Source organism: Alosa sapidissima, chromosome 14 (genome assembly GCF_018492685.1).
Source record: "Alosa sapidissima isolate fAloSap1 chromosome 14, fAloSap1.pri, whole genome shotgun sequence".
NCBI lineage: Eukaryota > Metazoa > Chordata > Actinopteri > Clupeiformes > Clupeidae > Alosa > Alosa sapidissima.
Window position 1 is genome coordinate 18,781,457 of NC_055970.1, and position 24,592 is coordinate 18,806,048.

The following is a 24,592-nucleotide window of genomic DNA, read 5'->3' on the forward strand; positions in this document are numbered from 1 at the left end:
TCCTTCAGATCACGTGCATCATAGCAGGTTAGTGGAAATTCCATTCCTGTGGAGTTCTCCTGTGATTGGAGTCAAGCCCACACACCCCCATCAGTATACGTTTGACCATGGGGCCACTATGAGACGTGAGGCCCAATGTATAAACTAATTGAGAGACAGACTTGACGCTCCTAAAAAAGGTGATACTTGTTGACTGGTGCCTGGGCCTCATAATTGCGAGGAATGTTTCTTGGGTTAAAAAAACACCCCTGGGGTAGTCCAAATCAACACTTGCCCCCCTCCTGGTAGCAGTTGCTGTAGACGCAGTAATCATTTGAAACCATTTCATTATATTTGGGTGGAAAAACCTTTGGGTTCTGATCTCCTTAAATCTACCCTAAAATGTATACTTAACTGTTAAATGTTGTGTTTGGCTAAATTACGGAGTTCATGTTGAGAGGAAGGCTATCACATTTAGCACATTAAGTTATTTTGCATGTGAATTGTTAAGTGATTTGTGGTGCTTGGCAGAATGAGATACCGATGAAATCGCACACTGTATTTGTGCATTGGGCTCTGTGGTGTCGGTGGTGAGTTAATTAGTATAGTAGTCCAGCGACAGGGGTCCAGCAGAAGGGCTTAGCTGGATTAGAGATGGCACAAGAAAAGATCAACAGCAACACATTTGATAAAACATTTCTTTTTAAAAATTTATTACTTAAATATAAAACTTTCCCCATTAAGATTTGGGGTTCATAAAGAACAAAATAAAAATACAAAAAAAAAAAAAAGAAAAAAAAAAAAATACCCACAGAGAGACAGATATAAAGAAACTAACCCCAGCTGGCGGGAGAGGCTGTTCCTCTCTCCCACAGCAGGGAGGTAAGCAGCCCCGAGCTGCTGCGCAGAGTGCCCAGAGTGGGCTGGGAATGATGACGACGACGAGACTAGAGGAGGACTGCTGGTCTGCACCCAGCCACACCACAACCATTTTCAAAAAGGAAAACCGTGGAGAGAGTGGATGCACAAACCAACATACAGAAATGAACCGGTTTTTTAAAAAGACAGAGAGAGAGAGAGAGAGAGAGAGAGAGAGAGAGAGAGAGAGAGAGAGAGAGAGAGAGAGAGAGAGAGAGAGAGTGAGTGAGAGGGAGAGAGAGAGAAAGAAATCAGCCAGACCTATCAGATTCATAAAAACCAATCAGACCTATCAGGATCACAAGGGTGTATTTACAGGCGATCTGAGAAGGCGGTGTAGCATAGCTAGGCAGCTCTCCTCCTACAGTACAAATAACGCCTGCACCTTGACCTACACCACACATACGCACGCACACGCGCACACACACACACACACACACACACACACACACAGGCTACGGTACCACAAGCACACAAACACTCACAGAACCACATCAACGTCTACAGCAACTGTGCAAAAGGTCTTTGGTAAATCAAATTAATTTGAGAGAAAGACATGAACAGAACACTAGGCATGACTGCGATGGTAATACAATCTTTCTAATATACATACTCTCAGTCAAGTAATGTAAAACAAGACTGCATATTAAAATAAATTAGACAGAGAAAACAATGGAATCAGAGATAGTAAAATCCAGCAGTTGTGTTCACATAAGTAAATAATAAAACAGAACCTAACTCCATGAAAAAACAGTGTTATTTCCAATTTCCAAAACCATATAAAACACATAGGCCCCTTAATGATAATGTTAAGCACTATAATTTATTTTCCCTCCCCCAAAATTAACTATTTGTTCATGTATCTCTGTGTAAACATTCAGAAATAAAAAATACATTAAACCCAATACCACGGCTCAAAATCAACAGCCTTTCTAGGATGAATATTAATAGCAATATGCCATCTCACACGAATGTTTAAAATTTGCCTCGCTATCGGTGTATTTCCCTGAGATACACCGCATTACTAAACATTTGTTCTGGAGTATCTTTGAACTGACTGCTCGTCGATCTTTAAAATAAACAAACCAAAAACAACCTCAAAGACTCACTTACATTTACAGGCTTCCTTGCAGATGGTCTGCATTGTTAAAAAATGATTATGTTTTTTTGATGATGTGCTCATGTTTGTGAATGTTGGTGTGTGTTTTTATCTTTTTAAGTTATTTCCAAAATATATCCATGTTAAGTCTCTTCTTTAAAAATAAATTAGGTAGTTTTAACAAAAAAACTCCATTTCGAGGAATACGTCAGGCCTTCCTTGTCCTTTCCCAGGTCATTCTGTCCTCGATGACCCATTGTCTCCCAGTTTGCGGAAGGTCTGATCGTTCTTTTCGAACCACAGTTCAGCCAGCTGCTGTGTTGAGGCGTGCGACGACGCCTTAGAGCCCAGACACATTTTATACTGTTTGGGGTCTAGGTTTAGGTCACATAATACAGGATGGTGGACGTGCACAATGCCAGTGTCAACGCTGCGGAACTGCTTAAGTCCCGACTGGACGAACTTGTTGAAGAGGTCCACGTCCTCCAGTCCCCAGCCCTGTATGGAGACGTCGAAGCCACCAGCTTTCATCAGGTCCCCTTTGTGCACGCACACGATGCCATAGCCATAGTGCCTCCACAAGCCTGTTTTGGCTGTAAAGACGTAGTGGTTGTCGCTGGGAACCTTTCCGGCGTAGACAACCTTGGGGTCGTACTGGCTGAAGATGATGGGGAAGTAGGTCTGCTCACCGAGCTTGGTGTTGTCTCGGCAGCGCTTCATGAAGTCGGCGGTGAAGAGCAGGTCCACGTCGCAGTAGAAGAGCAGCGAGTCGTTGGTGAAGTGGGCCGAACCGACCTCCAGGGCCAAAGCTCGGGAGAAGGGCCCGGACACGGGCTTGATCTCCATATCGGCGCGCGGGTACTTGGCGTGGTACTCCCTCATGAGTTCCACCTGCCGCACGCGCTCCGTGACGTTGTCGGTGGTGAAGAGCAGCACGAGGAGCTTGACGTTCTGGTTGGGGATGAGGCAGATCTTCTCGAAGTTGGCCATGAAGCGGACGAAGATGTCGTAGCGGCCCGAGAGCGGCACCAGGATGTTGATCCGCTCCTCTTTGGGCTCCCGCTGGTCCGAGCTGGAGCCGCCCAGTTTGAAGGGCACCAGCATCTTGAGGGAGTTGGACAGGAAGGAGAGCGAGTCGGACTCCTGGTTGATGCGGCTGGCCAGGTCTTTGGCGTCCATCTCCTGCTCCTCCTGGAACTGGATCTTGCTGAAGGTCTGCTGCAGGTAGGCGTGCCGCCGGACAGGCACGGTCATGCTCTTGCCCTTGTGCTTCTTGTACAGCAGCAGCAGGTCCAGCACATACTCGGCACCATGCATGGGGTTGACCCGCCGGTACCCGTACTGGATCTCCTTGAAGTCGATGACGCGGCCACGGGTCTTGGCGTTGGCGTTGATCATCTCCATCACCTGCATGACGATGTCGTCCAGGGCCACCTTCTGCGAGGCGTCCATGCCCCTGCGTGGAGGCTGCCCATCCGCGGATGTGAAAATGTACTTGCCTGTCAGGAACTCCCACTCCAGGACGTCCTCGCGCTGCCGCGGGTGGAAGCGCATAAATGATGGCGCCATGCCCAGCTGCTGGTCCTCCCGGCGGACCTCAGTGTTGGTGAGGCGGCTCATCTGGACTATCTCGCGGTGCAGTTGAATGGTGCGGTGGCGCAGCTCAGCGATCTTCCTGCTCAGCATGTAACTGTGCAGACGGTACTGGTAAGGAGGGTTCTTGTTGGGGTGCAGCGTGATGGCGCGATGGATCTTGCTGTTGTGCAGATCCCGAATGTAGCCTTTCTTGTTGGGTTCGTAGTTCTCATAGAAAAGCTGCTGCATCTGGAAAACAAGAAAACAAGAGAGAAATCATGAGTCAAATGTTGCCTCAGCATACCAAACTAAACTCTGTGGGAGAACAGCAAAATAAACACAACTTTGAAACCTTGGGAGAGCAATTTCTTTTCCATTTAGTTATGACCTTGAAAGGGGCTACAACAGTCTCAATCAAGGTGCTTTCACTTCTGCCATCTGCACTTCATAAAACAAGTACCCAATCCCTGACGGCTCAAACGGTTCTGGCAAACGATGCCAGTGTCTCAGCGGGCTCTGAGAAGAGACAGACACGCTGCGCTGGTTGAGTACTGTGCCAATGTGCCAGGTCAGGCTGTCCAGAGGCCGCTCCCCGTCCAGCTGAGAGCACGGACTAGCGGCCAGACGTCAGGATGTTCCAGCCGCTCAGCGGCCGTTAGGACTTCCGTAATTACCTGACCTCTGCTACGACTGTTGCTACTGCTGCTTTGTTATGGAGTATAACTCATTATGATGATTTCTTCAGAGCCATTGACCCAACTGCAGGTCAGAACTACGGCTTTCAGCTAATGCATTTTCTTGCCAAAAGTTAAGAGGCAGTGAGGTTGGCTGAAGTACAGAGAGAGGTGTATGCTTTGTTTTGTTTTGGGAGAGAAAACTTTGAAAAAGCTTAAAAGTGAACAGGGTACTGCATCCATTCTTATGTCATTTTAGTGTCTATCTGAAGCATAACACCACACAATTATTCAAACTGTAACTGTACAAACAACAAAATAAACTTATCAAACTGAAAACAGTACATGTAGATGACACACATACAAATTGGCCAAGAGAATGCCAACACAGTGAACTTAAACTCTCCATGAATACATTTGGACTGAGTAAAGTTAACAGCTTTTACACTGATACCATTGTCTTCTGGGGTTCTTTAGCCTACACAAATAAATTACAGCAAGGCAAAGGGTGCCTTAAGCCAGGAGATAAGACAGTGAAATAGACTTGGATAACGGATCAGGCTGCTCTGGCTTCTATCAGTCTTCTATCGTTTTTTTTTCCCTTATTCTTTAAAGAAGCTGGCCTGTGTGCCTTCAGTTCGGAGAGGACAAGGCCAGAGGCATGGTCAGGGTGCCAGGGCGAAGAGTCATCAGGGGAATTACAGCCATGCATCAAGGTGTCAGATACACAGGAATAGTATAGTGTTTGCCATTTGCCTTGAGTGGAGTTCCTGATATATGGCAACTACTAAAATGTCACCAACAGACTCCTAAAGATATGCCTGATATACAGTACACAGAGTGGCATACATGTAAAAAAGGACCGGACTATGCAATAACTCAGGCATAGGCAGGGCTTATGGCAACACACGTCTTTTTTCATACACACTTAGAAATGATCAATATTGAATCTTCACTTACAGTTCAACAGTTAAAATCACAGCTACTGCTGTAGTGTTAATAACAACAGCACAGATTATGCAGTGGGTTTTAATTAAACAAATGAATGAATAAACTTCATTTATTTGCTGGAGAAGAATTTGTTGTGAACAGCTACTCAGTAGTGATGCCTTCAGAGGCATGTGCAAATGTATCGTACTTTCTGTTCCTTCCTTCTCCCTCACTGTGTGTGTCCAAGAGTGTGGGAGTGAGTGTGTGTGTGTGTGTGTGTGTGTGTGTGTGTGTGTGTGGGTGTGGTTGTGAACTATCGTCCAGAGACATTAGTTTCTGCTGAGTCAACAACCGTCCTGCCATGGCATCCATCAGGGCGAGCCGAGGAGCCCTGAGAAGCAGGAAATAGGCCAGCGGAGACTTGCGCCAGGCTTGCCAACGCGTCGCCACAGAGCGCCTGAGAGCGACCGCCACGCGGCGCGGCTCATGGCAAATAGAAGCGCCGGCACTATTAGGTTAACCTAATTGGCCCAGTTGCAGTCACAGTATACTGCTTCCACACCTAATCGTTTTAATAGCCGACTGTCAGAATAGGCAGGAAAACAGTCAGCCGTGATGGAGTTTCTCATTGAGCGACTCATGAAAAGCTTCCATTGTGAGGACTGAGGAAACACAATATTGTGGCTTTTCTATCAAGACGACATTTCCATATCCCGCATACATCCCCTGAACTACAGTGAGGGATCCTGGCCAAGGATATATGAGGAACCAGATGAGCTGAAGCCTTTTCAGGAGCTCCCCCTTAGGTACTGGAATAGGCCCAGTGTGGGAACAGCGCATAATAAAAGCAACTGGAAGTCATTAAAAAAAGTCGCAGGGAGGTCTGGATCCAGTCAGTGGGAGGATATTCCCAGTTGAGATGAATGTTAGGTTTTATAAGACTACTGTGCATAGCTATCAGCCCATTCTGTATGTCAGAGAGAAAGGGTGATATCAGATAAAAACTTAACTCTAACTTCCTGCAATTGCCAGACACAAGGACCCATCTGAAAATAATTTCTTAGCCCTTTTCAAACCTATAAAAGGAGTAAGAGCTGATGTTGCGCACATGTTCTGCCTGCTCTTGTGCCTATTAAAATGTCTAGTTGTCAGATGAAGCTTTTCTTTGTTGCTTTTATGCATGTTATTGTAACGTTACAGCCAGCAGCATAAAGTAACAATGTTCAGATTGCTTACCAAAGTCAGTTGATCCATCAGGACCCCTACAGTTATCAAACACGTACAATTCCTTTGTTAGAGATCTTTGCCTAAAGTAAGAGCTCACATACCCTTGAACAGGAAAAAAATGGGAGGCGTCAAGATGCTTGAAAGGTTGCCAAATAAACCAACAACAGAGACAGGCCTTTGGCCTGAAGATAACGCAAGTCTTAGGATGACAAAGACACATTTCAAATGGCAGAAAATACAAGCAAATAAACTTGGCGGCTGCTTGTCGCAGCCCTGAGTCAGGATATGAGAAAGCGCAGGATATTAAAGGCCAGGATGAATCCAATGATGGTAGGGAAGAGCACAGCATTCATGATCAACGCGCAACATCAACTATTAAGTGGTATAAGGAGCTACCTGTCCAGTTAGGACAATCATATTCCAAATACACATCCCAACAGAGGACTCAACAGTAAGATATACAAAAATACTTCATCTATCTTCTTCCTGTGACTCACTCCAACTCATATCCCCCTGCCACTGGTCTATGAAAGTGGGTTTCCAGGTGATTTCCAGGCAAAGGAAGTAGGCGTAAATAAGCAGGATTTGACAGACCGTCGGAGCGGTGCACCATCAAACGGGGACGCCGGGGCTTGTGTCGACATGCACTCCCTCGCAGCTCTGTGAAAGGGAAAAGTGCCAGCCAGTTCCTTCCGCTACAAGAGGACGTTCGGAGGCAAAGCCCCGCATGGCCGAGTGGAGATATGCGTTATTTTGCTTGCCTGTGTTTACTGAAAACATTTGACGCTGATCTCTCCAAGCACAGACGAGGAGGCCGACGGGCCTGCTAGAGGGTGGTGTACTGACCATGGCGGAGAAATGCAGTGACAGGAGCGGGGGGGTGGGGGGGTTGGCCGTGTGAGGGGATTAAGCCAGCGGCGGCTGTGGCAGGGGCCGGCCTGTTGATCTCTCGGCGCTGACTGACCCTTTGTGTGCTTGCCCCCGCGACTGCCTGCCTTCCATCACACCGGGGGACTCGGGTTACTGCTTAATCAAGTCCCAGGATGGAGATTACCTTTTAATGAAAAGCCAACGATTAGTCCTTCATTGCCCGTGGGTGGGAGCGGTTCATTCAATATCGCAGCGGCTGCAGCCTCCGAGTCTCCTGTGAACAGGATATTCGGACTGCCTGAGTGGAGGCATGCTCTCACGACAGTCAGCTCTGTATGGAAAACTGCTACAGTGAGAGGACTTCGGCTACACTAATGCCTTATTTGAAGCAGGGTCAGGAAACGTTTAAATGACAAATGAGCTTGAGAATCAGTAGCATTGTTAAACCACAAACTTTAAGAGAATTAAAACAAAGCTAATACAACAGATCAGCTATGCCCTCTAGTAGACATGAAGTGATGGTGTTGTTCAATTAAACAGAACAAAAAAAAAAGAGCCATTTAATACAGCCCACACACCCTTCATAAAAGCAAGTGCATGTGCAACAAAAACGAGGTTTACAGCACGCAGCAAGATAAATATTTCAGTTGCTAGAGTGACATGCAATCCCACACACTAGAACGGGTCAGGGAGCATTAATTAAGGAGACATTCTATAGTGGATAACCCTCTCTTAGTCACAGCCACATCCCCCCTTTGCGCGACATAATAACAGCATGTTTCTGTCTGTCCTGCCCCAACCCAACCGCTGGCTCCGGCCCACTCCTCAGTCCCGCACAGTCCATGTAATGAACTTAATGAATAAATCAAGTTATGCACGGCACAGGCCAGGCTCTTGAGAAGGGGACACTAGATCAAGAGATCTATTACACAGACACACACACACACACACACACACACACAGATCTTTCACCAGGCAGGGATAAGAGATCCGGCCTGTCCTTCTGCTATGAAAGTCTTATCACTTGCTACCGCCATATGAATGGAGCTCAAATTACAGCAGTGCGATGACTACAGCGCGGGGCAGGAATGTGAAAAATGCTTTTCCGTTTCTTACTGAAGCCGCACAAAAGAAGAGGCAGAGAAGAGAGTCTCTTATTTTCTACTCTTTTTTTTAACTCTATAAAAACTTTTAACTGTTGCATAGCATGGCATGCATAGAAGAATAATTGAGCGTGTGGGGGCAAAGCAAGACAGGAAAAAGTACTGTATATGACAGAGTCCCGTGGCAAGTCGCATGAAGTCTTTCTAACTTCATTGCTGTTGGAGTTTAATGGCAGCCAAGCACGGTGCAGCCAGGCCCTTGCCGAGCCTGGACCCAACAGGCTGGGAATGGTGCAGCCAGCGCCATCGCCAGCGTTTCCACCCAGACACACCCTTCCAGTCTGGACCAGCCACACCCCACACCCACCCTCACCGCCCCGGCAATGGAGGCCGAGGTTGAGGCCAGACAAAACCCGGCTGACCTACTTCCAACCAGCCAATCTACTTCCACCATCTCAGCCCTGGCACATAACCAGGGACCAGATTAGGCAAAGAGAAAAAAAGAAGAGAAAAAAAAAAAAAAGAGTCCTGGCTCATTCAATATTTACAAAATACGGCATCATCAATAAAAAATGTAGGTCCTTCTCATGTCACCCTTTCCAGTCCCAAAAGCCAAGAGGAGGTGGAGGGTTTCTCACAAAAGGCAGACTGTTATCTTCACAACGGGAATGAAAGGATGTGTGAAACACACAGCAAAAAAAAAGAAGGCCGAATGCTACTCTCCTTTTCATAAAAGGCTGCTGTCAATCTGTTATTGATTTTCCTGACACGGATGCCTTTGAGAGCTGCGGAAGAGAGAGAGAGAGAGAAAGAAGAGTCTCCCCCTGACTTCGGAGGTCGATGGATGGGGTCAGAGGCAGGTGAAATGGGAGAAGAGGTGGGGAAAAAGGGCCACGGAAATCAATCAAATTCTAATCTTATCCTGTCCGTGCCACAGCAAATAAATACAACAGAGTGCCAATGTCCGCGGATGGGAGCGAGGGCATGTCACACAGTCCTCATGCCCACCTCCTCAACAACACTCACGCAGAGCCTGGGGCTTGGCATCAGTGCCATGACACTCACCACGCTGCCAGCTCACACACACACACACACACACACACACACACAGCTGGGGTCACGTCAGCCCCCAGAGCTCTCCATTCCTCACCACCGCCCCCACACCACCACTGGCTCACACAGTCCTCTGGGTGGATGGGAGGCTGATAAGACAGAGCGACGCTTTCCAGCCTGATAGGCAATCCAAACATGCTGGGCAAGTCCACATCCCACACAGCTAAAATAAACTCTGCACCAACCTGTTGTCTGTCAGACTGAACAATGGAGCTGGTTTCGGACTGGAGGCCATGGAGCACTTGTATGGCACTTGTACAGTGGCAAGGCTGGAAAATGTTTGGTCATTTATTTATTTACAATTTAACTTGTCTTTTGGTGCTGGGAAATAAGGGATTGTACAGTGTTTTCCAGCAATGTGCCTTGTGTGATTTGAGCCCGACTCACTCAGTGCCGTATGAAGGGTTGTGCAGTCCTGCTGGACAGCAGGCCTAGAGGCTGTCAGCACACCCCTAACATGTGGGGTTGAATGTCTATCCCCTGGCACCGGAGATAGAGACAAAAGCAGGAGACTGAGCCGTAGAAAAGAAAATCTAATTGAGGGTCTATTTAATGGCTGACAAAAATACTCCACAGATGTATTAACCCTTAAGCCAATAACGTCACAGAGGTGTGACAGGAATGTTGGAAACTGAATGTTCTAAAAAATATCTGGGTTCATTTAATTCAACATAGAATTTTAGAACCTTACATCTGTTGCGGAAAAGAATCTTCTGTTAGAATTGTCAAAACTCCCCTGCTTAAGGCTTAACCCTTGTGTTATCCTCAAATCTTACCGACACTCTTTATCCTTGGGGTCAATTTGACCCCAGCTAAATAAACAAAGTACCTTTGTGACAGGTACTTAACAAGAGTGTAATAACCACCATCAAAAGCCCTACAAAACAATCCCACCCCCCCACACCCCTTTATGAACCTTGGAACCCTGGCTGGCAATATTGCCCATCCAGTGTCAGCAGCCCAAAGGCTTGCTGTTGCTTCCCCTTTTGACTTACACAGTCCTGCCAAAATGACTTATATGTAATATGTACTTGCGTATGTAATAATGATAATAACAATATGTTCTCATACTATTCAAATAATAATATCCATAATGTATCAAATATTCGTGTATCCTATGTTTCATACAGCTGGGGTCAAACTGACCCCAAGGAACATCAAATGTACAAAATATTTGTACAGGACATTGAAAACAAATTATTGTACAAATTTCATGCTAACTCTGTTGTACCCTTCAATTGAGGAAAAGTCATGAAACATGAAGCAAAAAAAAAAAGTGAACCATATATTTTATGATGTTAAAAGTTGCTTGGGGTCAGATTGACCCCAAGGATAACATGAGGGTTAAACAAAAGAGAAAAGCAAAATAACACACGTGACCCTTTATGAGCCTCACAGAGTAGGGTTGATCTGTCAAAGAAAACTTGGCCACATGAGAATTTCGATAGTATGTCGTTTGAATGCAAGTTGCAGGGTGTACACACCCTACAGTATGCAATGTCAAAATGTGGCAAAAAAAGTTTGAGTGTTAATATAAATCTATAATATAGCATAATCTATGTAAAATGATGCAAGACATGATCTCTATGAAGTACTCTTCTTTTCAGGACGTACTGTTAGATTCAATAGCACTCAGCAAGGACAGGACCACTAGTTGGTCTGCCTTTCCATGAGTGGGCATGACCGCCTACCAACCAGTTGTAAATATCCAGCATAGAGGTGGTAAGGGCGTAACAATAACAAATTATTGTTTTTCAATACCCCAATAAGGTATGGCACTGGTGATTATGTAATAACCACCACTCTCTATTGGCAAAGGCCAGAGCCGTATGCCTTGAAAGCAGTGGTGCTGCATTTCCAACAACTGTGTTCAAAAAAGCAACGATTCCACATAATTCACAGATCCTTAGCCAAGGACACTCTGTGCCTCATTTGCCGCATGGTGCAAAGAAAATCTCTCCATCTGCAACTGATAACTCTGAGCATGTCAATCAGACCCTGCGGACTGCCAATTGAGTTGGATGATACACAAATGCGGGGGTCGCCCCAGTGACTTTGTATTACTACGGTACTACCCACCCACTATATGTACTCGGATCACTTACAAAGGATAAAAGTCAAGACATTTCAAAGAGGGTTTAGTACTGTATCATTTAACACCATCGGAAACCTTTCCTAAAGAATTATGTTCTGGATACAAAGGACGCTAAGGGCTGTATCTGGTCTCCTGATTCCTCTCCGGGATTCCTGAAGCTCCAGGCGAAGGCAGACATTTGATAAACTAAGAGGGCTGGCGGGGCACTGTTGTGCATGAGACATGGAGAGCGCAGAGCCTCAGAATCAGCCAGGAACAGAGAGGGGCGAGACCCTGCTCCCGATCTGGAAATTAGCGGGAGCAGAGCTCTGAACGTTTCACATCGGAGTCCAAAGATTATTGTTAAACTCTTTGCAATTGTATGTTACTACCACATAAGGAGTAGAAACTTGCTCATCTGTGGTCGGTCGACCTTAGGAAGTAGGACCTTGTGTCAATACAAGGGTCGAATTTTTGCTTTGTCAACATTAATGACATAATTTTGTCTAAGCATGGCAACTGTATGTTTACAAAAGGTATTGCATTCTTTCCTTGGAGGGCTCCTCCCTTTGTTCTGAAGTTGTGCATCAGGCTAAAGCGAAGATTTAGGGGTTGGGTGCGATGACAAAAGCTACACTATTCAGAAGATGCATCCATATCTTAACTAAGGATTAAAGTAATCTACCATGGTTCAGTTACAATCAAACTATTGTAAGATAGAAGTAACTGGTTGAGCTGGTTATTGTCTGACACCATCAATGTCATTTGTGCCTAGACATCAACTCAGAGCGGTGCATGTACAAAAGACATTCCTCAATACTGGTGGGCAGATACTTGGAAAATACATATATACAGCCTCACAGGTAATCTATTTTAACATTTTGACATTTTCTGACAACCAGTTTCAAGGATATGAGGTGACTCATTGGGTAGGGTTGACGAGTGGCAGTGACAGGTGGGTGGAATCAACCTTGGCATCACCTTACGAAAAGTAACTAGGTCCTACTATCCAGATTGTCAGGTATTATACAATGTCATCTACCCAAGAATGGTGGGGGGGTGTTTGGGTCCAAGTGCCCACGGGAGCTCAGGTTCGAATCCAACCTGTGATCATTTCCCAATCCCACTCAATCTCTCTCCCACTTGCTTCCTGTCATTCTTCACCGTCCTATCTAAATAAAGGCAAAAATATCAACAAAAAATAAATAAAAATCTAAATTTAACAGCGGACTGTTCCACAAAGACAACATATTTCTGACACCATACATTTATATTTGACACCATACATTTGTTCCCATCCAGAATTTGTGACCTGTCAATCTCTTAGTTATGAGACTGACAGAAATAGCCATAATCTTTCCTATGCTCGGCAGAAGCCCGATGCAGTGAATTGCATGTCAAATGTGTCCAGTGCTGGGGCGGCCACTCCCCAAGCAGCTTGGCCCAGGAACAGAGAGACGTACCACAAGCCTCCACCCCCCCCCCCCCCCCCCCCCAACCCCCACCTCTCTAAAAATATCCAGTGGGAGGATCAGGGCAGGAGGAGGCCACAAGGGACTTTTCCCCAGAGGTTGGCAGAGGCACACAGGGCTTTGCCATCCATCACTGGACAACGCCACGCGCAACTCCACATCACTTACAGTGATATTATAATTCACTTGATCTGACTGACATGGTCAGTATTGCTCTTGGAAACAGCCATACACACACACAGGAATCCCATATGAAGACATACAGTGACCTGCAGGTGTCATGTATTAACACAAAACACATCGACACACACATATGATTGGAGCTCTTAGGTTCCTGATCTACTCAACTTCAAAAGAGCTCTGTTAGTTGAGTGAGTGGGGGGTACTGACAGAATAGGACAGTGAAGGGGGCAATGTGCACTTACTTTTCTTTTAAAACCAAGCAATGAGTTAAAAATAGCCAATTAAAGTTTCTTCACATGAAAGTACAAAAATGGGACCGTGTCAGTGCAACAAAAAAGCCAGGCTGCCCTTATTCTCAATATGAAATACAGTGTTAGGACCTGACAAGTCCATTATTATCGTCTGTCTGGTTTCAGAAAAGGGAGGAACCCGTAAATAAAATGTTCCTGAGCTTCAAAAGGGCCGGGATTAAAAATACTCTTCTTTAAAGCAGAAAGGCACCGATATTGGCTGTTTGTTACTCTTTATTGACTACAGTAATTACAGCCTGTACAGCAGTCTGCAAAATACTTGCAGAATCCACAGTGGTCTGTTGTCATGGCATTAAGGAGTGGCAGTGCCACCCTGAGCTAAAGCAATGGGGACAGGAACTGCGCCGTGGGCACAGCTAGCCCTGTGAATCAACTTTATACACAACTCACAAGTCATTAAAGACGAAAACAAAATAGGAGGCCAGTTTCCAGGCAAAGCTGCGTAGCACATATAATCATGGGCATCATGGATCTAAACAACTTAAGGCCTCAGAAGTTTGGGACACCCTGCCCTTTTCTCCTGCTGACACTGAACACTAAAAAAGCATGGAAGCAGCAGGCAAGTGCTGCAGCTACATCCATCAGCAAAGCAATTCTTCTGTTAACTTCACTGCTCGATTGAGAATAGCAAATGTCAACACCCAATTTATGCAAATCACACAGATTAAGGGAAGGTACACTGCATTCAAAGAATACAATAAGCCACACGTGGTTTTATTTTGAGAACTTAAAACTATAAGACCACAAGGCAAAGTGCTCTTTTTTATAATATTGACAATGATTGACAGTGCTTAATACATTTCCATTCATTCTGTAAAAGGTAAGGCGTGTGAAATGATGTCGAAAAAACAAAGGACATTTGTCTTTCCCTTCAGGGATAAGGATGGCCACACCTGGGGAGTGAAAGTGCCATGTGTCCTGCCTCTGTTTCCAAAGAGCCAGTCGCTGGCAGTGTGCCAGGATGCTGCTGACTCTTTAACATAATCAATAGGGGGACCTGCAGGAGCGTTTGCCTGGGCAACTTTGAGCTTCAGCCTTTTCATATGAAAAACGACAGGGCCAATCGCCAATCGGCAGCCCTCAGACAGCTCCCCACTGGGTAAATGCCTACATTAGTTCCTGATTCATTAATTGGAAAATGATGCATGCAATTTCACCTCCGACTGGAACACAAAAACAAACACACACAAACACTTTTGGCAGTATTGAATGACATGTTCATCTGGATCAGTGTGAGGTCTGTTTCTAGGGCGTACAGATTCACTGCAACACAAGGAAAGCAACTGCGACCAGAAAGAAAGAAATACCACCACCGAGTTCTCCTGGATGGTGTTAGAAAAAGTGTGTTGCAGAGCTTGCTTTTCAGACTCCCTGAAAAAGGTTTGCACAATGCTGGGGGTGAGAGGTCAGATCTGGGCTTGTTCTGAGAGGCAAGGGCCGGGTGGGGGAGCAGAGATTTGGGCATGCACGCACCAGTCATCACCTCTGAGGCTCCTGAATAGCTTTGGGGGAGGGGGGGGGGGGGGGGGGGGGTTGGGGGGCAACCCTGGGGGGATGGTGGGGAGGGCCTAATTACAGCCTGCCTCCTCCACCCCCATTTGATCCTGCCGGGCCAAATTAGCAGGCAACACAGGTAGCAGAACAGCTGGAGAGGCCCAGCAGAAGCCAGATGTCAGGGCTCTCAACAAGTGCACTTTGGGAAAGAGCCGGAGCTGTTGCTCAGTCACTCAGCACCCAATGCAGCGGGTTTGAGATGTGATAATGTCTCAATGCACAATGCACTGTTGTTTAGTAAATATAGAAACACAAGACGAGAGTGTGTGTGTGTGTGTGTGTGTGTGTGTGTGTGTGTGTGTGTGTGTGTGTGTGAGTGAGTGAGTGAGTGAGAGAGCTAGAGAAAGAAGCAGTGACAGATGTAATAGAAACAGACTAAGAATACAGAGATTGCCATTGTGAGTAGGAGCAGGGAGAGACACAACAGATCAAACACCACCAGAGACAGAGATAAGGAGTGAGGGAGACAGGGAGGGCGCCACTGAGAGTGGGCCATGACGTCATTAGAGGAGACCAAGAGAGAGAGAGAAAGAGGGAGCGAAAAAGAGAGAAAGAGCAAAAGTGTGAGAAAGAAAAAAAGAGAGAGAGGGAGGTGTAGGCTAAACTCTGGCCGTCAATGCAGATGGTGGCAGCTGCTAAAGCGGTCATGGCGAAGGGGTTAGACTGGTGAAGACAGGCTGCCAGCAAAGGATTTACGCAGCTTTCCCCTTCTGCCGAGAGGAGCTGGCAAAAAGCCCCACTCACATGGCCTCTGCTGCCCTTCTGTCCAGCTCAGCTCAGCCACTGGGATGATCCCACCACTGCCTGACTGGTCCAACAGCACGCCGCTGGAGCTAGCTAGTGGAATAAAGAACCCTGGGTTTAAAAAAAAAAAAAAAAAAAAAAAAAAAAAAAAAAAAAAAAAAAAACTCTGACAACTCGGCTACATCAAAAACTGCAAAAGCCGCGTGCGAGTAATTGATGTGACGTTCCTTCTCTACACCTCTAGATCTCCTACTGGGGTTGTTGTTAGCAGGACTGTCTCTGCCGTCTGCCAGAGAGCACCTGACTCCGTGTTATGACGCGAGGCAAAAACGTCTAATTAATTGTGTTTATCAAGCTTTTGCTAAAGCCAGTGGAAGAACCGAGCAGCACAATACACCTCCCGCTGTGCTCAACGAACTGGCAGCAGCAGCAATGGCACGCAACTAGATAAGCTCTTTTACGGCGCTTTCTGGGGACCGGACCCGTTTCACCTTCCCCTAAAGGTTAATTGTAAATTTAATTCATTGTAGCATGGAGCCCCTTAAATGAAAAGCGGGGTGTAAGCGATCCTGAGGCGAAGCCTCCCGCTGCCCGCGGTGACGTTTGCCAGCTACGTTATCAGAGCAGACAGGAAGTGTTTAAGCCCCCCCATCTCCACGCGGCCAAGAACCGATTCAAAAACGCCACTCATCGCTCACTGCCAGCGAACGTTGGCTTGATGAAACGGGAAGTTACCATTCATACTCGTGAACTCGGCCACACTTGACAAAAAGAAGAGAAAGAAGCAAAACATCTAGAAGAAAAACAACCAGCTTACATTAGGAGGGAAGCTTCCTTCCGCCGTTCTGAGTACCAAATGTGTGTAAACAGGAGGAGGGCTTGCATGCCTCATTAGCAGTACGTGCAAGAGAGGTTGCTGACATTTTGACAGATAAATTCCGAAGAAAACCAATTAGATGTAATGCTCAGGGAAGTACAAATCTATTTCATCGGTTCTCCCTGAATGATTCCGAAGCATTTATGCTCACAAAAGCAAGGCAAAGTCAAGGCACTGTAATGCACAGTTGTCTTTCAAGTGAATGGGCTCTTGGAGAAACATGCATACAGACACACACACACACACACACACACACACACACACACACACACACAAGGGTGTCTGTGCGTGACAAGAAGGGCTTGGGCTGGGCAAAGAAAGACAAACAATCTTAACGTCTTCGCCACTGAAGTGTGCGTAACAGCCATCATTTCAACACACCTCCATCAGATCAGGTCCATCTGGTTTGGCCAGCCATCAGTTAGGGCCTGATTTCGCTTGCCATCATTCTGGGCCTGATTTAGCCAGCCATCAATTTACGTATGGGGGGCCAGGACTATAAAGCTCACGACAATGCATCCCGTAAATCTGTCGAGCCAGTGTCCGAGACAATTCCCCCAATGTCTGCGGAGAGAAGCATTTGGATTCAGACCACGAGATGTGGTGGCACATCCCTATCCATCTTCCTGTCAGAGCACAGAGCACTGTGGCACCTGGGCACTGCGAGATCCTTCAGCTTAAAAACCAACACCCAGGGCAGGCTGCAAACTGCAGCACAGTACAGACAGCTAGCACAGACACACTCTACCCTAACACACTGACAAGAGTGGCATCATTCTATTTTAAACTACCCTCGAGAGCCCATTTTCCTTTCAAATAAAACATACGAGACATCATCATGGTGACTGGTCCCTTGGTTGTTGCTGCTGGCTCAGTTAGTTTCCAACTGCCACGCAGCCAGAGGGAGAGACGGCCGAGGGACAGATGGAGCAGGCTCGCACAGTCTGCCCATTCAGAAACCAGAGGCACTCGCTCTGAGCCAGGGACTCCCAGATACTTCTCATCACATCAAGGTAATTAGGTTCTGAAGAGCCGAGTTATCCTGCCGCTTCAACATTCCGGCTCTTTGCAGAATGCACTCACACACACACACACACACACACACACACACACACACACACACAGACACACAGACACAGGAAGAGATAAAATTCAATAACCTTGCTATTTCTGACTCTTCCCTAGTCACGCAGACAGACCTGAATAACATAAACATCAAAAACACCCAACCCAACAAGAATGCATCTTCTGCATATGATACATGAGAACACCACATTCACATGCCATGAAATAATACATCATCATAATAAAGAAACCATATGAAAGTGAGAGGCACAGAGGAGCCAGCAGCCTTCTTTGAACAAGACGTTGCCGCTCCGCTACTTTTCCATGACGCCTGGCTTCCATTCCACTTCCTAGCAGCGTGATGCAGAGCGTAGAACAGAGTCTGCGCTCTGCCTGGTTCCCACAGGCCCACGGTAAAGGTCTGATTCAGTCAGTTGATGGCACAACGCTGGGAACTTTACTTAAAAGCGTATCTCATTGAGATGTGTCATTCACCATGTCACCCAACTTTCAACTTGAAATTCACTAAGCATAACAAAATAATATCTGATTGACCTTCTTGAAACACAAACACACAGACATCCTTCACAGGCTTTCTATTTTAAAAGCCTTCTGTAGCAAACGTGATATTTCAATTTCCTCGGAAATAACAGAGATGCAATGAATGATTTTTTTTTTCATTCAGACTAGACTGCTATAAAGTGTAGGATGATTATACACTGTCTAAATTGACCCCTTGACAGGGAAAGTACCACAATAAACAGCCCCATTAGGGAAATTAAAGATTGCAGGGAATGTTGCTTCTGATGTTCAGACAGATGCACATTACAGATTTAAAATGGAGCTTTTCAAGTCTGGCTTGGCAATAAAAAAAAGTGCTCCCCAGACACCAAAACAACTGAAGACACCATTCACAGTTCAGGCACATTTCACATAATTTTAGTTAGTCACAAGTTTTATAATATGCAAATCAAGCATCTGGTCACAAAATAAACGGTCCCAAAAGCCTGTAAACTACTGATGGTTGTTTGTAAAGTGAATGTACATGGATATGACCAATAATAATAATGATAATAATATTAATGGAAAGAAAATCAAATATAACCTATAAATGTGGATTAGAAACATATACAATCTTTTGTCTACTCAATTTTAAATCACGGTGCGTTTATGAAGCCCTCTTACGCCACCCTTGGTCTTTTTCCTCATTACTGCAGGCTTTCCACCCTAAATGGAAAAGGATGTGAAGGAAGTTATGGGATGCTCCGAAATTCTTAGACAGGATCAAGTATCAGGCCCTGCCTCGTCACATCCAGCGGGATTTGGTGAGACGGCACTTTCCACCGCGGAGACTAGTGAGGCCATGGAAAAAGTGAGAGCAGTGGCGGCTGCTGCTGCAGCAGGCCCTCCAGGCTCTGCCTGCTGGAAAAGACAGGGAGCAGACACGCTGCGCGCCAGAACCGCTGCCACTCAATGGAAGGTGCCGGAGAAGAGCCTTCGCCAGCTACAGCAGCAGCAGCAGGAGCAGCAGGAGGGGTTTCCTGCCTCTCAGAAGCAGGTGCCATGCTGGCAGATTCCTCAGCGGCGCATAATACGAGTGGGGGATGGACAGCAATTCAGGCCTTAATTCAGCTCTTAATGGCTGGGACAGCGTGTGCCATGATACCTACAGACATAATAAGGACTTACACTTACACTTACTTAAGGACTTATGATGGCACTGTGTCGGAACGGAAAGTAAAACTGTCTTTCAACATCGTGTTAGCGAACACCACCAGACCAGTCTGGCTGCCACTGTGTGTGGGAGGCCTCATCACGCCGTGTCCTGACTTTGTAGCATGTGGCCATGAGTTCCATTGCCCCATTTGAGTGACCAGGGTCAGCACACCCTGGTGACCCACTGTACTTAAACCTAAGCTTGGCAATTACCATAATGTGATGATGATGATGATGATTACCTTTAGGTAACTGCAGACAACACTGACAGTCTGATAACATCTGGCCAGTCAACGAGCATCTGTAGCTTCAGATGGTCCAGCTCCACCAACATTGACAGACCTCTGCCGACTAGTTTGTGGCCGATTCAACATGTTGAATTGGCATCAGAGCCATTGGTATAATGGTTGCTCTAATAGGCTGTTTAGTTTATCAACACTCCCAAGATGATGCACATTCGGAAATTCTCATTTATGACGTCAAGTGTATGACGTTGGTGGCGACACCTAATTGCTGCATAGAAGCACAGTGTAATCATCAGATATTCCTCTAAGGATACAATCCTGGTAGTTAGTGTTTTGCTTCTCGATGACTGGATCCAATAACTCAGCCTCAACTTTTTTGTCCTCAGACTCTTTCTTTCTTCCACAACCAAAAGACAGAGGGCCGACAATGCCAATGTCATTTGCAGCTTGTTATCAAACATATTCTTGATTAGAAGTAGGCCTAGTTCTAAGACACACAGCCTTTAGTGAACAAGAGTGGTGTGGAAATGAAGCTGCCACTGCTTTATTTCTGGCTTGTTTATCATCTACACCGCATACCTGCATATCGCACTAGCAGCAGAATGTAGCCAATGTGCGCGTTGATGGTGGGGAATTGCTGCTGTATGCGTAATAGTGCAACTCTTTTCGACCAATGGCAACACAAACCGACCAAACAGGACAGTCATTATGGCAGTGTGCGCTTTGAAGTCATTTGACTTTTGCATCAAATTTGCCCCCAGTCTTTCCAGATTTCAGTTGCAGTGCTTTAACACATTTTACTTGGCAACAGGGAAATCTAATGACTATCAGAGACTGCAGCTGCAGAAGGTAGCCAAGAAGGCAGAGAGGCAGCGTGCCCACAGCCCTGTAATCTGAAGGCACCAATCTGAAACTGTACTTGCAGGGACGGAGGAAAGCCATAAGCGTCCACTGGACAGCACACAACACCATCCTCCACGTTTCATATTCATCGGGCTCTGGTTAATTAGATCATGCAGTTATCTTCATTGGCAGCAGGTGATTGGCAGTTGGGCCAATAACTAAATCAGACCAACAAAGCCTGCAGAGAGCAGATTAGGGAAGACTGCAAGTAGACATGGAACGGTAATCTGACCGCCCAATCCCCCCCCTATCTGGGTCTACATCTCCCGTACTTGTGGTGGACCAAATTTAGTGTGAAAAAATGGGGGGGGTGGGGGGTGGTATAGATTAAAGCTGACGGAGTGCTGCCAAGGCAGAGTAATATCAGAGAGGTGGCTGGGATTGGGTGGCAGCAGAGCAGTCACATTCTTCCTGATCTCCTTCTCTTTGCCTCCCTCCCCCCCAGCTCTCCCTGGTGGGTTCCTGAGGGGAGCAAAGCCTGGGGCCTGGCAGAGAAGTGCAGACGCAGGCAACCTGAGCTGGCTCCGCGCTTTCACCTGCTCCAGCGGCCAGACAAAGGGATCATTCTGAAGCGGCTCCTCAGCAGATGCCCCTCCAACGCCTCCCAGCCCCCCACCCTCTCTGGAGACTGGGCTTAAAGGTCCCCAGGACCCCCCCAACTCACACACACGGGAAATTATCAACCACACACACACACACACACACACACAAAATCGAGCCTCACTGAAGGGGAACTCTGTTCTTTGTGCGAGTGGCTGTGTTCACTTAGCACCCCTACAAACGACCTCCCTTGGATTCCTCTCCTTACTCAATGTTGGAAAAAAGCGCGGGGTTCTGTGAGGGGGTGGGTAGTCCTCAGTGTCGTCAGTCTCTGAACTGCTTTTGGCTGATAGTGGAGATTGAGGCTTCTTAATGTAAATGTGGTAACTACCTTGATCTACAAGGTAAACTAAGAGGCAAATGGGCAGGAAAAACCTGGACCTATACTTAAATCTAGACTGTTACAATCACATTAAACAATGATATTAAAATAACATTTATACATAAAACAAATAAATAAAATAAACAATAATAAAATACAATTCTCGTCCTCTGCAGGAAAGTATTCTAGCATTTTGCTCAGAGTAGACAGATTAGGTCATTTACTGTATTTCAATCCATATCAGAATGGAGTGAACATGGATTCAAGTGCTGTTAAATGTTCCCCTGCCTGTGTTAAAAAGAGTGCTTTATACACAAACCTTGACCGACAATTTCTATGATATGATACAGTGGACCGCTCATATAAAACAACAAAAACATATTTTCAATAACATCTGATTGAGCAATAATAGAAGTCTTGCTGAGAAAAAAAAAAACTTTTAAAAGATATGGGCTATATATAGTCTCCATAGACATAGTTTGACTGAGGTTTGGGATTATTTACTTTTTCCTCTTGACATGAAAAATGTTCCACGACTTCTATGAGCTCAGCCAAGGGGGTTAGGAGTTAGAAAAACAAAGAGGAGCCCCATTAGTGTGCACCGAGCAGCAGGAGGACTTTCCGTAGTTTCCGCCCGCATGTGCCTCCCACAAAGAAAAGGATTCTGTCCCAAAACTCTCAGATGAACATTAGCCCTTTTGCCTCAGCAGGAACGTTATCGAAGCATGACAGAGGTGGTCGTTTGTGTTGAATCGCTGACTGGGATGTGCCAAAAATTGCTGACTAAGATTTTTTTCCCCCCTTTTTCATGAAAACCTATAGAATGAACAAAAGCTGCTATGGGATGGTGGATATTGGTTGGGGCAAACACAGCACACTTGGACTGCAGGAGAAGCTAATACCGGCACTGACTTGCACTGATAACCACAGATAATATCACAGGATGTCTAAGGCGGCTGCTTGTGTGTCAGTTTCTACGGCACTGGACCAAAACCAAAAATGATAAAAAGCACTCTATTTTGTGAACTGATGGCATAATGAATAGTTTCAATAGTTCCTATAAGCTGCAATCAGACTGAGCTCTATAGGACAAAGGGCACCTGGTCCACAAGTAAGACTCTTATAGAGTAATCTCCTCTAATTGGATGGAATGAGCTTAGGTACTACTGTGGTGTGGTCTGCAGGTGATTAATGTTATGGTGGAATGAAATTGTAACAGTTCATGGGCAAATGACTGGTGCTCACAATCTCCAGGGTACAGAGGGGGCTGGGGTACTACATACCTCCCATTATCTGCCGGACAAGCACCCCCAGCTCGTTCTCTGATTTCAGCAAACGGTCAGGGATGATTGACACACACATGGTAAAGCAATTAACGTGCAGCGCAAGAAGGCTCCTGCGCTAAGCTGAGGGTGGACTGAACTTGGGCAGGGCTGGGGTCAGAAAGTCAGTGAGTGAAAAGTCATCCTTTTAATTGTGAAGGCCATAGTGACAAGGAAAAATGCACCCGGAGTGGGAAACACTTATGAGACCAAGTCCACCCAGCGTGCACGTGTAAACACTGCGGCTGAACTATACACAGGGCCCTACAAATAGCCTGCATTATGAGGGGAGAATTGGTCAGTAAGTATACAAATGGTTGAGCAAGTGGACAAAGCAGGAAAAAAAAATGAACTGGATGAAACACTTGCTGTAAACAAAAGAGAAATAGGACGGAAAAATGGCATCCCTGTGAGGCATATTCTGTGGCAGGAAATTAAAGAGGACTTCTTTGTACCTAGGCCAGCCCAGCCCGTACTGCAGGAGAGGAGGGGGAAAATAGGATCCCAGACAAACAAGCCGGTAAGTGGGACATTCAGCATCCAGGTGGAACAATGCAGAGAGGGCCCTGGCCCTGGCTCCCCTGTGCGTTTGGACTGCCGCTGTAACCGTTTAGCTCCCTGTCTGCTCCGCGCAGCACGCAGCACGCCGCGGAGAGCCGGAGGAAGCCCAGGCGCGATTCGCACTTCTGTGCCAGCGCGGCAAGGGGATGCAACAGACAGTCTGATCCGGGGCAGCGGCCGGCGCTCAGCGTGACGTCAAAAGGGATACCCCGAGCAAATCAGCTTTGCCGAGCGCTCTCCACAAGTGCAGAGCCGAAGAAATGGCTACTTACGCCGAGACAGACGGGTCAGCAGAGTAGGCCAGCAGACCAGTGACGCTCATGGCGGATAGCGTGAGTCTCTTCAACAAAAAAGCCAAAACAAAAAAGCCACGAACCAAAGCAAAGTTGCATCCGGCTTGTGCTGGCAGATATGTGTGCCATACAGCCGGGGGGAAACCGATGCAGAGGAATGACCAGGGAATGAGGAGCACTTCCGTAACCATACCTCGCTAGGAAACAAGGCCCTTGATTCTGTGAGCTGCTTGCACAAAAAAAAAGAGGCTTGTAATGCCAGCCATGTGAGCCGTGCCTTACAAACAAACGGGCCCACTGAAAATATAAATATAGTGCTCCTTGTGTCCATGGAAGCCTTGAGAGAGACTTGGAGCGAGACATAAAATAAGTCACAGATGCTGCACACAATAAAAATGACGTCAAAATTCTCTATGGGTAAACGGCATGCATGGATCTATAGAGCACGCCCCCATCTGCTAAATGGCTGATCCTATAGCTACCTCATCAAAGGCTGTAGTCTTGGACACATCCCCCACTCCAGTCAGTCACACCATACCACCAGAGACTATCAATTCACAACCCGCTCTGGTCATATCTGGAGGTTAGCTCTAGGACTAATGCATCTTTACAAAACCTCACTTAAGCTTTCAGGTTTCAACAAAAACAAAATGTAGGTTAGGTGAAGGAATGATGACTATGGAAAAGGACTAGACAGGTAAATGACAGGCAATCCCACAGAGAGAGAATGTATTTTTCTTGTAAAGCATACAGTTCCCAATGACCGATACATAATAATCCCCCTGAATACTGAAAAATATATGAATGGCAACTGGCTTCAGATGGAGGGGATTTATGGCAGTGAGAAAGAACCAGGGAAATT

General features: G+C 46.3%; 1 protein-coding gene across 1 annotated transcript in view; it reads right to left on the reverse strand.

The window, feature by feature from the left end:
- Positions 1-668: 668 nt before the first annotated feature.
- chsy1 (chondroitin sulfate synthase 1) overlaps positions 669-24,592 on the reverse strand; it is a 39,293-nt gene continuing 15,369 nt past the window's right edge. Inside the window, exon 3 of the mRNA XM_042061937.1 lies at positions 669-3,820. Coding sequence (XP_041917871.1) covers positions 2,231-3,820 — 1,590 coding nt within the window. The 3' untranslated portion in view covers positions 669-2,230. The remainder of the gene's footprint in view (positions 3,821-24,592) is intronic.